The following is a 12,581-nucleotide window of genomic DNA, read 5'->3' as shown; positions in this document are numbered from 1 at the left end:
TCCAATGGCAGCCTGTAACGTACTCAAGGTTTAATGACTGTGAATTGCTCAAACTTTGGTCATGCGATTTATGACATGAACCAATCCTCAAGAGTGTATTGCAGCGCTATAACTCACTCAAGCATCATTTATTCTTTATATAAAAAGAAACATTATTCCATAATTTAGGTTACCTCTAACCCTCAAAGTAATTGTTCAGCTTGTAACAAGAAACCCGCAACTTCCATTTGTACAGCACTTCTCACATACATCATGATACCTTAAAGAAACCTTTATAGAGTGGATGAAAACAGCAGGCAACCAGCAAGAGGGAAAAAGAAAAAAATTGGGAGTGCCCACAGATAATGTCCAAAAAAGGGCTTTTAGCAGTTTTTGAAAGCAGGTAAGAAAGTGTGAAGTCAGAGGGATTTAGGCAGAAGGTTAGAGGGCAGGGGTATAGTGGTTGATGAGTGGTCCTTGAAGTTGGAGCGGGAAATAAGGAGTTATCCAGTGTCCGAGTAAAGTTTGTGGAGGATGTACGGCTCAAGGAAATTGCTGAGGTAGGGTGGGAACAAGACCATGGAGGAATTTGAAAGCAAGAATATGTGGGGGCAGGAAACCAGTGGAGCTGCGGTAAATATTCGTAACTTTGTACTTCTATCCATTAGGAAATGGTTTCACATGTCATGGTCTTCTATCCTGCTGCAGGCTAATGCCACTTATTAAAGGCAATTCTTGATTCTGGTTAGTAAGAACTATTTTCACATATGTGGATGTTTTTGTAATTATTTGTAGAATTTCAGCTGAAGGTTAAAAAGGCCTGCATATAATAGTCAGAAGAAAAAGACGTTCCTTTTTAAAATTTATCCAATGCAAATCACTTATAAATTATGACATGACGTCAATAAACTACATTTAATACCTTTCACCTCATTGGATGATCCTTTGGATTCACTTGTTCTTTTGGATTTTTTGTTTGGAAAATATTTTTCAAAACCTGTGAAAAAAAATACATTAATATAAAAGTCAGTTTAAGAACTACATGCAGTGTGAGCTTAGTTAAGCCCTTTTAGACAATACCAAGGAAAAACATTGGAACCCTTGACTCACCCTTACATTGAAGGTGCAGTTTCAATTAGGGTAATCCTGGTGTACCTCCTAGGAGAAAACATTGGAACCCATGACTCACCCTAACGTTGGAGGTACAGTTTCAATTAGGGTAATCCTGGTATATCTCCTGGTACAGTGGTGGGTATCATGTGACATAGTCCAAGGTGATATATCCCTTAATCCTGCTGCTCGTTTACTGGTTAACTCAACCCTAACCCCATATCCATTTCATAAAAACAGGTTGATTTTGTCATCAAATGTTTTTTTGTGGTCTTGGAATCATCAGTACACTGCCAACTGGAAAATATGAGACATTGAGTTATTAACTGAGTAGAAATTATGCTAGACGTGACATATACTGACCAGTTAGCCCCTGGACCTACAATTACCTTTTTGGTTAGAATTGGTATGCCCATAGACATATCTATGGATGCTAATACTATGTTCCTCAATCCAGGAGATGTACTTGGGTACAAGTAGGGAGATTATGAATATAGCCTATAGTTTACTTAATTGTTTACTAAAAAGTTAGAAAGTTTTACAGTATTTCCATTTAGCCCATTCACGAGCATAGATTACAATCCAGAGAGCATTAAGCTATAATTCTGTTTGCAATGCTAGTTTTATTTTCTGATTTAAATAATGCCAATTCGTAGTTCCATAGTATTCTGTGAACAAAATGGATGCAAAGCAAATGAAATCTATATAATTTGTTTTTAGTATTTCAAAAAAGCTATTATTTTCCTTTTCTCCTTTCTTGGGTGTTTTCACAATACCCCCAGTTGAAATGGTAGGCAGGTGGGCAACCTTCCCGGCCCTGCGCCTATACCGCTCTGAAACCAACTGGAAACTGATTCTCAGAAGCCTACAGGGTGACACTGTCCCACTATGCAGGTAAATGCCTCCCTGTCTACAATTCTATAGCTGAAATCACTAACTCTGTGTAGAGAAATGCAAATGCAAACCTGTGGCCTAATACTCCAATACGCCACTCCAATAACAGTTTCTAAATAATCATGTAGATCACAAAAGAAAAAAAAGTTAATATTCAGAATTCAGAATTCAAACCCACTAAAAAAATGTTAAATACCTCATTTTAAAAAAAAGCATGTTGTATTCCATTTTATGGAGAGGGGGAGAAAGTGTCAATCACAAAAATATTTTTGGCAGCTCAATAAAACATACCCATTTGTGGATATACCCAGTGATTACAACATTTAATTAGAATTTCAAGATATCTCACCTTTCGGAGGTTGTGAGCAGAGCCGTCCATAGGCACCTAGCACGTTTACCAGTAGACGGTTCCTATCCAAGCCTACACATTTGTGTGCACAATCTGAGAACTGCAAGAACAATAAATCTCACAAATCTCTTCAACCAGGTACTACAACAGAGAACGTCACAAGAATATATGATAGGTCATCACATCACCTTGCTCATAGATTCAAGAATTTCTCTCAAACATAAATAATTTACTTCGTTCAGTAACTGTTTATTGTATGATAACCAATTTTGTGCTTTGGTGATATGCACAAACATTACCACTTAAGAAAACTAGATTTAAAAAAAAATCGAACTCCTCCCAACTGTTTCGTTCTACGTGGAGATAGTCCAAGGCAAGTTGTACCACCCAAATGCAATATTTGTAATACATATTATTTAAATACACACTCAATAGTCAACCTATATCAGAAATTCCAAGTGATTCTGTAGTGAAGAGCTGTAAGCTATTTAAGACTAGGCCATTTGCTCTTCATATTCAGCATATGTCACCGATTTGGCTAAATGTACCGATTAGGTAACCACTGCAGCTGGTCACAAGAGTCATTTTCTCAGGGCCCAGCTATAACACCACCAAACTAAACCAAATGGGAGCTTTATATTCCATTAACTTTCCCAACATCTTGGTTCCTATAACTCTCCTCTGAGCAGCTCGGGTTGGTCTATGTGGCTGTAATTCTCTGCCGGGTATCTGAGCCAGCTCTCCTGGTTCTCTGCATTGGTTGTTGTAGCTCTGGATTCTTGACAAGGATGAGAGGAGAGAGCGAGAGGTAATCCCCAGGCAGAGTTCAGTCTTCAAACACAGCAGTGCAAAAAAAATACTACGTGCTGATACTTGTTTTTTTTTTAATATATAAATAACCTGAGGGAGCGAGTTTAGAACACACATCTCGTGGTTTAAAATGATCATAAAATGCTCGACTGCTACGGATTAGCATAATTTCTTGATACATTTAAGGGGAAGCTAGATAAGTACATGAGGTAGAAAGGAATAGAAAGAAATATCTTGTTCTGGACAGATAGCACTGGAAGAATGGGTTGCCTCCTGCTGCTAGGAACAGGAGACAGTAACTAACTTCTACTCCCATCGCTCCACCATTAGTGGCCGTGCCTTCAGTCGTTATGGCTCTAAGCTCACTGCTTTTCTCCCTCAGCCTCTGCACCAAGCGACTTCTCATTCTTGTGATTTCATCTTCTATCTCAACTCAGCTTGCACTCTCTCCTCTGTGTTCACTGCCCTTCTGTCCTCCCTTAACCTCTCCCTCCATAATAAACTCTCCTACCAATATTCACGGCCACCTCCTCTCATGTGGCCTCTCTATTCCCGTTGTCTCAATCACAGACAAGGACATCTGATCACTTCCTCGCATCCCTCACCACTCACCCCCTTGCCCCTTCCAACCCCACTTCTCCGTCCACCCCTGGAAAAAACTTTCCTGCAAGTCACTTAGAACAGCACTTTCAAACTCCCAACCGTCTAGCCTTTGGCCCTCCATTCACCATGATACTTCTACAGCTATCGATTTGCTCAATCACACCCTCACCTCCACCTTCGATGCTCGTCCTCAGTAAAACCCTTACTCTCTCCCACCCTGGTCGTGCTGCTTGGTACGGCCCCATCTTCGGTACCTTAAGTCCAAGAGATGCATATTTGAACGTTTATGGTGCACAATTGGTTCAGACATTCATCGCCAGATCTGGCTGGACCACATCAAGCACGATCGGGCCCTGCTCGTCTCTGCCAAAACTGCTCACTACTCCAGCATCATTCTGGAATGCAAAGATAACCCCCAGCTTCTTTTCTCCACTTGGTCGAACCATCCGTCTAGCTGCTTCTGCCGCATCCCTCCCTTCCCCTTACCCAACAAGCCAAACTTCCCCCAAGGAACCCCTCTGCCCTAGCCCGGAACTCACTTCTTTCTCTAGTTTCTCCCCTCATGACCTCTCAAGCTCATCTTGTCCGTGAGACCCACCTCCTGCTCTTTCTATTCCCACTTAACTAACCACCTTTCCCTTCCTGGCCCTCGTTAGATGATATGGTAAACGGCTCCCTTTCCTCAGGTACTGTCCCCTCCCTTTCAAATCTGCCATCATCTCCTCCTTCCTCAAAAGACCCATCCTTGACCCCTCTGACCTTGCAAACTACCACCCCATCTCTACCCTCCCAAGATCTTGAATATGTTGTCGCCTCCCAAATCCGTGCCCATCTTTCCCGCAGCTCCATGTTTGAACCTCTCCAATCAGGTTTCCGCCCCGCCACAGCATGGAATGGCCTAATCAGTCACAAATGACATCCTATGTGACAGTGACCTTGGTGCACTATCCCTCCTCATCATTCTCTACCTGTCTGCAACCTTTGAGATGGTTAAACACACCATCCTCCTCCAATGCCTCTCCTCCGTTGTCCAGCTGCGTGGGACTTCCCTCGCTTGGTTCCACTCTTAACTAGCCAGTCATTGCCAGAGAATCTCCTGCCCTGGCTTCACTTCCCACCATCGCACTGTTACCTCTGGAGTCCGCCAAGGCTCTATCCTTTGCCCCTCCTATTTCTCATCTATATGCTGCCCCTGGGTGACATCAGATTCCACAGGAACGCTGACGACACCACCACCTCTCTCGACCCCTCCACTGCTTCTGTGTTGTCAGACTGCTTGTCCGACATTCAATCCTGGTTGAACTGAAATTTCCTCCAATTAAACATAGGAAAGGCTGAAGTATTGTGTTCGAACCTTGCCATAAATTCCGTTGCCTAGCCAGATTCCATCCCGCTCCCTAGCCACTGTCTCAGGCTGAACCAGATCATTCACAACTTTATTTGACTCTGAGCTAAGGTTCCAACCCCATATCCTCTCCATCACCAAGACCGTCTACTTCCACCTCCATAATATTGCCCGCCTCCACCCCTTCCTCAGCCCATCTGCTGCTGAAACCCTCAGCCACGCTTTTGTTATCTCCAAACTTGATGATTCCAATGGTTACCTGACCGGCCTCCCATCTTCCACCCTCCGTAAACTTGAGCTCATCCAAAACTCTTCTGCCCGCATCCTACCCCGCACCAATTTCGGCTCATCCATCACCCCTGTGCTCACTGACCTACATTGGCTCACAGTCCAGCAACATCTCAAATTTTAAAATTCTCATCCTCGTGTTCAAATCCCTCCATGGCCTTGCCCCTCCTAATCTCAGTAACCTCCTCCAGCCCTACAATCCTCCAACTCTGGATTCTTGTGCAACCCCCACTTCCTCACCTCACCATTGGTGGCCATACCATCAGCCATCTAGGTCCTAAGCTCTGGAATTCCCTCCCTCTCTGCCTTCCAACCACGCTCTCTTCCTTTAAAACCTATCTCTTTGACCAAGCTTTTAGTTACCTATCCTAATGTCACCTTCTTTGACTCAATGTCATTTTATGTCTGATTATGCTCCTGTGAAGCACCTTGGGATGTTTTACTACATTAAAGGCAATATATAAATGCAAGTTATTGTTGTAAGCTCAGGAATTCACTCCCTAAATCTCTCTGTCTGCCTCCCTCTCCTCCTTTAAGACCCTTTTTAAAACCCACCTCTTTGACCAAGCTTCTAGTCACCCATCAAAATATCTCCTTCATTGGCTTGGTGTCAATTTTTGTCTGATTACGTTTTTGTGAAGCACCGTGGGACATTTTTCTATTTTTTACGTGTGCTATAAGTGTAAATTGCTGTTAATCTTAACTTGTAATGAAATAACAAATACTGCAATAGTTCAGCAAGTTGGTCCTTAAGAAAAAATGGTCTCATTATATTAAAAAAATCATACCCTAACAACTGCAAATTAAACTGGAATTAAAGATTATTCTGCAAAAGACTCACTGAAGTTTATTTTAGTTTTAGGAAGTTGGTGCTATAGGAGTCCAATATATAAGGGGGAAGGGAAAGGGATTATGATGTGATCCTGCAGTGTTGTTACTCAACATATCGACGTCATTGTACAAACGTAAAGGCCTAAAATCCGCCAGCGTCCCGCAGTCAGGCGGTCTAAATTACACTTGAAGGACCTGAACAGGGGACCGCGGCACAAAAATTGAACGGCCTAAGTGTTTGTGCAGGGACGGTGGGTTTCTGGTGTAAACACGCAGCCTGGCAGTGCCCCGAGTGACCCTGTTTAAAGCCCTCCTCCTCCTCTTACCAGTCTCCAGGCTCGGCTGCTATGCTGAGGGGCGAAACTTTTACACAGTCCCCGACAGCACCTGGCCATCAGGAAATAGCGGTGCGCCATTGTTTGCTTTTCCCCTCCCCCTCGTATTAAAAACAGTTAGTAGTCCGATCCACGCTTGAAATGTCTAAACATTGAGCAGCTCTCGGGCCGCCACCGCCGCCATCGCTCCTCCTCGCACTTACTCATCCCGAAAGGGGGCCGGCGTCAATCGCCCGACGCGCTTGCGCATGACGTCATGACGTCGTCCTCCCGAGTCGAGTCATCCTCCCGACACAGTTACGTCACTAACTTCAACAAACTTCAGAGACAAACTTTTGCTCAACTCCTCTGGCTGGTTTGCCATGTCCATAATTTTACTTTGCCTGTGTCGTTGCTGCCTTTACTTCCCGTCGTTTTGTCTCTTTGTGTTTTTCATTGTTCTTTTCATTCTAATTTATCTGCTCGATTCCTACAATTTCGTGCTCCCGCCAACTTACGGCGACCTTGAGTGACCCATGCTCGCGTGCTAAAAAACCAACACCGTGCTGAAATATTAGGAGTAGGATTTATCATCGCACAAGGTGAGACAAACTGCAAGCCCATCTAAAAAAAATTGGAACTCAAGTTTATTTTTTCAGAGTGGGTTTAAATCCAGATGTTTGGGTTTTAAGCCAAATGAGCGTGTCCAATCCAAGTAATTGAAATTCTACAGGTCTGGCTAATGGTGGAGCTTAGTATAAGTGGGGCAAAATGTTCTCAGATTAACATTATGTGTTGTAAGACATTTTATCAACACAATCATTGAAACTACATTGCTGTTATAGGTTTGTTTCTCACTCAGATTAGATAATAAAACTCCTTAAAATTCCAACTAAACTTGCCTTATCAAAACCGCTGCAGGAAAACTTGAAATGCAGCAGAGTATCAGCAAATCAACAACTGCAACATCAGAGCATTATAAAACTGTGATTGCTAGAAATATGAAATAACAGAAGGTGCACAGATCAGTCAGCATACCAAAGAGAAAGGTAGATCACAGACAACAGATTCCATTAGCTTATCCTTCTTTAGAAACCTGTTTCCCCATCATAGTATCTAACTGTGCCTTGAATTTCTCCAGAGGTTTTGCTTCCACTACTCTACTTGGAATCCCATTCCAGGTATTAATCATTCTTTTAGCTAAAGTACTTTTTGACATCCTGAACTGGCTTGTACCTATGTCCCCATGTCTTGGCATCATGATTTAACTTGAATAGTGGTCAGGAGTATTTTTTTCTATCCCACTTAGTATCTATCAAACTATTCATTTATTCTGCTTAATAAAAAAAAACCAGTAAAATAATGAGGTAAGTATATGCATATTAAATGTACACATTTTTCAGCAATAATGGAAAGCTATACTAAAGGAACATGCTTCATCTGAACCAAATTAGTACTAATACCCTTGCAGAGAGGGTAAATAGAGTAGTGGGGGAAGATTTAAACTAATATGGCAGGGAGGACAAGGAAGGTTTAGGTTTCAGACTAAAAAGGGCAAACAGGATTAATAAAGTGGTTGGAATAGAAACAAGTTTTAGCTGAAATAATGAGAAAATATCAGAGGAAAAAGGGAAAGAAAGAAAGAGGCTTTGGGGTAGTGAGAAACAAAAACATTGTTGTAGAAGGGGCAAAGGATATCAAAAATGTAAAAGAAAGCCAGGATAAAGAATAACGGTCAACGTTCCAAAAAATGGAGTCAGGATAACATTCTCAGGACAGGTGGGGGAAAGGGAGGTGGGATGGCAGTGTTAATGCAACCCCTGTGATAGAATCCTTTATTAACACACAATCCATATTGATAGTTAAGAAATAGGAAGGGAAATAGTATAATTCTTGGTGTGCATTTACATGCTAGCAAACAATGGAGATGAGATAGTGAAGAATATCTGCAGACAGTTCTGAGAGATATGCGGGAACAACATGACAATAACATTGGGTGACTTTAGCTATCCCAAGATAGACTGGAATAAAGATAATGCATATAGTCAAAGTAGGAAACACCTTTTAGATTGCATCCAAGACTGCTTCCTAGGTCACTATGTTTCTAGTCCACTAATATTAAAAACATCTGAAAAAGGACAGGATAAGATCAGATGGTTCACCAAGCCTGTGCTGACATGTGCAACCAAGTCACACCATTAAACCAATGTCTCCACCCCTGCCCCGCAGTTATGAAATCTCCCATGAGAGGCAAAAGAAAGAAAAAAAACTATATACTAATTTAGGAAATAAAAGTCTGGGAAATTCCCCTCTGACCCTCACGGTCAATCAAGCAATCTCTATGAGACCATGATGCTGATATCACTATCCCTGTTAACTGGTATCACTATCCCTGTTAACCCACCTAACTTGTGATCCCTTCCACTTGCAGGATCTTGTCCAGCTCCCTTTTAAATACTTGCAGTGAATCCACACTCACCACACAGGCTGGCAACTTATTCCAGAGGTCAATGACTCTCTGCGAAAAGTAATTCCTTGCATCCAACTTAACTGTATGCTTTCGTAACTTGTACTGATTAAAGAAATCAACATTGCTTGATTTACTTCAGAGAAACTAAGTGGGGGAAATAACTGATGAGAGTTGGAGAAAAATTGGGAAATAATGACCACAACATAGTTGGGTTCAATGTAAGAATAGAAAAGAATAATGAAGAGTCAAAGATAAGGCAAAGTTCAGCCAGAGAAGAAGTGATCTGGCTCAAATTAGCTGAATAGAAAGGTTAGCAAATATATCTGGATCAGCAGTGAGAAAGCTTCAGATATGAGATGGATAGAGTAAAAATGGATACACTCCTATAAGGCAATAGGGGGTGCATCAAAGAATAGAATTCCATAAATAAGTAGAGAGATTAAAACCAAATTGAAAATTTAAAATGATAAAATTAGGGCTAAAAAAACTAAAGAAATTCATGAGAATAGAAAGTGTAATAGGGAGGTGAAAGGGGAGATTGGGAGAACTAAAAAGGAATATGAAAAAAGGCTAGCAGATAATATGAAAGGAAATAGTAAGCATACAAAAAGCAAACAAATAGAGAGCAGGTAAATGAGAATCAAAATTTGTACAAAGCAATTTTTAGCACCCCATTATAAAAGGATGTTAAAGTCATGCAGGATAGACTTACCAGGTTTGGGAAACTATAGCTATGAGGAGGGACTTGAGATATTTTGGCAGAAATTGCTTGCAAAATAACAGTGAACTCAACAGTGCTTAGTTGTTAGTGGCGAAATGGAGAAGCAAGCTCCGGCGTTCGCACATGCGCAGTGAAACGCTAAAATTGGGAACTTGCTCCTAGGTTCGCCGGCGATATGACAGCTCCGAATTAAAGGCATATTGCATGCTGCAATTAGGGAAATCATTGAAAAAGTGCCAACTTGCTCATCTGCCCAGCTGGAAAGTAACAAATATCGCCAGAAAATAGATACGCTTAAAAATACCAAGTCTAAACTAAGAAATAGCGCAGTAAGTCTTAATGACTGCCAAACAACTAAAAATTAACTTTTAAAAATGTGGAGTCTCATTAGTCCTTATTTTAATAGCCACTGGTCAATAAAAAAAATATTCTTTTAACTTTTCCCTTCTGTCTCTTTTATTTAATTCAATTATTTCTTACTCTTTTTTTCGCTGTTTACAATTGTTTTTACAATGATTTTAATGTTGTACCTTTCACTTCCTGGTTTTCATGTTGGAAGCCTGCGGAGACAGTGACCACAGCTTGGCCAAAATGCTGCAGTCTGATTGCTCAAGGGGAGAGTGTGATCCTCTCACTTCTCCCACAGGTCCTAGCTTCACCTGAACTGACACTGGGCTCTTCTCCGCTTCCTATTCGAGGAAGTGCTCGATATAAAGGGTTAGTATAAATCTATGGAGTGGCAAGCACTGTTGTTTTCGTCGCTCCGAGCAATTTCTGCCCTGGAACAGAGAAGGATAACAGGAGATTCATTAGAGGTTTTTAAAACAATGAAAAGTCAATTGAAAAGCCTATTTCCTCTGGCTGGGGAGTCAGTGAGAACAGGGTAGTGGGATTAGTTTTGGATTGCACTAACAAAGAGCCAGCACAGACATAATGCACCAAATGGTCCCCTTCTGTGCTGTAGCTTCTATGATTGAGTTAGAAGGTCTGTAATAGTGACAGCTATGGTGGATGGGGAGAATGCAGCGGGATATGGTATTTGGAGTTTCAGAAAGCCTTTGATAAAGTACCACGTGTGAGACTATTGGAGAAAATTAAGGGGTATGGAATTAGGGGAAGGATAGCAAATTAAATTAAAATCTATTTAGAAAGGAGGAAACAGAAAGTAGGAGTTAAGGGCAGTTTCTCACAGTGCTTAGATGTAAGTAGTGGTGTCCCACAGTGTTCTGTGCACTGTGTATAACCATGATTTAGATGTAGGGCTAGAGAGAATAGAATCATAGAAAGGTTACAGCATGGAAGGAGGCCATTGAGTCCATGCTGGCTCTGTGCAAGAGCAATCCAGCAAGTCCCACTCCTCTGCCCTATCCCCGTCGCCCTGTAAATTTTTTCCTTTCAAGTACTTATTTAGATCCCTTTTGAAGGCCATGATTGAATCTGCCTCCACCACCCCTTCGGGCAGTGCATTCCAGATCCTAACCACTCGCTGTGTAAAAAAGTTTTTCCTCATGTCACCTTTGTTTCTTCTGCCAATCGCCTTAAATCTATGTTCTCTGGTCCTTGACCCTTCCGCCAATGGGAACAGTTTCTCTCTATCTACTCTGTCTAGACCCTTCATGATTTTGAATACCTCTATCAAAACTCCTCACAACTGTCTCTGTACCAAGGAGAACAACCCCAGCTTCTCCAGTCTATCCATGTAACTAAAGTCCCTCATCCCTGGAATCATTCTAGTAAATCTCTTCTGCACCCTCTCCAAGGCCTTCACATCTTTCCTATAGTGCGGTGCCCAGAACTGGACACTATTACTCCAGTTGTGGCCAAACCAGTGTTTTATAAAGGTTCATCATGACTTCCATACTTTTGTACTCTATTTATAAAGCTCAGGATCCCTTATGCTTTTTTAACCGGTTTCTCAACCTGCCCTGCCACCTTCAACGATTTGTGCGCATATACCCCCAGATCTCTCTGTTCCTGTACCCCTTTTAGAATTGTGCCCTCTAGTCTATATTGCCTCTCCTCGTTCTTCCTACCAAAATGTATGACTTCGCATTTTTCTGCATTAAATTTCATCTGCTATGTGCCCGCCCATGCCACCAGCCTGTCTATAACCTCTTGAAATCTATCGCTATCCTCCTCACTGTTTAGTACCCGTCCAAGTTTTGTGTCATCTGCAAATTTTGAAATTGTGCCCTGTACACCCAAGTCCAAGTCATTAATATATATCAAGAAAAGCAGTGGGTCCCAGCACTGACCCCTGGGGAACACCACTGTACCTCCCTCCAGTCCGAAAAACAACCGTTCACCACTACTCTGTTTCCTGTCCCTTAGCCAATTCTGTATACATGTTGCTACTGCCCCCTTTATACCATGGGCCGCAATCTTGATGATAACCCTACCATGCGGCACTTTATCTAATGCCTTTTGAATGTCCATATACACCACATCAACTGCATTGCCCTCATCTAACCTCTCTGTTACCGCATTTAAAAAACTATCAGGTTAGTTAAACACGATTTGCCTTTAACAAATCTGTGCTGGCTTTCCCTAATCAATCCACACTCGTCCAAGTGACTGTTAATTCTGTCCCGGATTATCATTTCTAAAAGTTTCCCCACCACTGAAGTTAAACTGACGAGCCTATAGTTGCTGGGTTTATCCTTACACCCTTTTTTGAACAAGGCTGTAACATTTGCAATTCTCCAGTCCTCTGGCACCACCCCCGTATCTACGGATGTTTGGAAGATTATGGCCAGTACCTCTGCAATATCCACCCTTACTTCCCTCAGCAAACTAGGATGCATCCCATCCGGACAGGGTGACTTATCTACTTTAAGTACAGCTAGCCTTTCAAGTACCTCTTCTTT

General features: G+C 41.9%; 1 protein-coding gene across 2 annotated transcripts in view; it reads right to left on the bottom strand.

Annotated features, from left to right (window-relative positions):
* afg3l2 (AFG3-like AAA ATPase 2) overlaps window positions 1–6,769 on the bottom strand; it is a 66,339-nt gene extending 59,570 nt beyond the window's left edge. For both annotated transcript variants that reach the window (XM_067978248.1, XM_067978249.1), the window contains exons 1-3: window positions 6,536–6,769; window positions 2,333–2,432; window positions 902–976 (exon numbers count right to left, since the gene is read on the bottom strand). In XM_067978248.1, coding sequence (XP_067834349.1) covers window positions 902–976; window positions 2,333–2,432; window positions 6,536–6,625 — 265 coding nt within the window. In that variant the 5' untranslated portion in view covers window positions 6,626–6,769. The remainder of the gene's footprint in view (window positions 1–901; window positions 977–2,332; window positions 2,433–6,535) is intronic.
* Window positions 6,770–12,581: the final 5,812 nt, after the last annotated feature.

Source organism: Heptranchias perlo, chromosome 3, assembly GCF_035084215.1.
Source record: "Heptranchias perlo isolate sHepPer1 chromosome 3, sHepPer1.hap1, whole genome shotgun sequence".
In the NCBI taxonomy this organism is placed as follows: domain Eukaryota; kingdom Metazoa; phylum Chordata; class Chondrichthyes; order Hexanchiformes; family Hexanchidae; genus Heptranchias; species Heptranchias perlo.
Note: the sequence above shows the minus strand (reverse complement) of the source record. Positions and strands in the feature narration are given on the sequence as shown.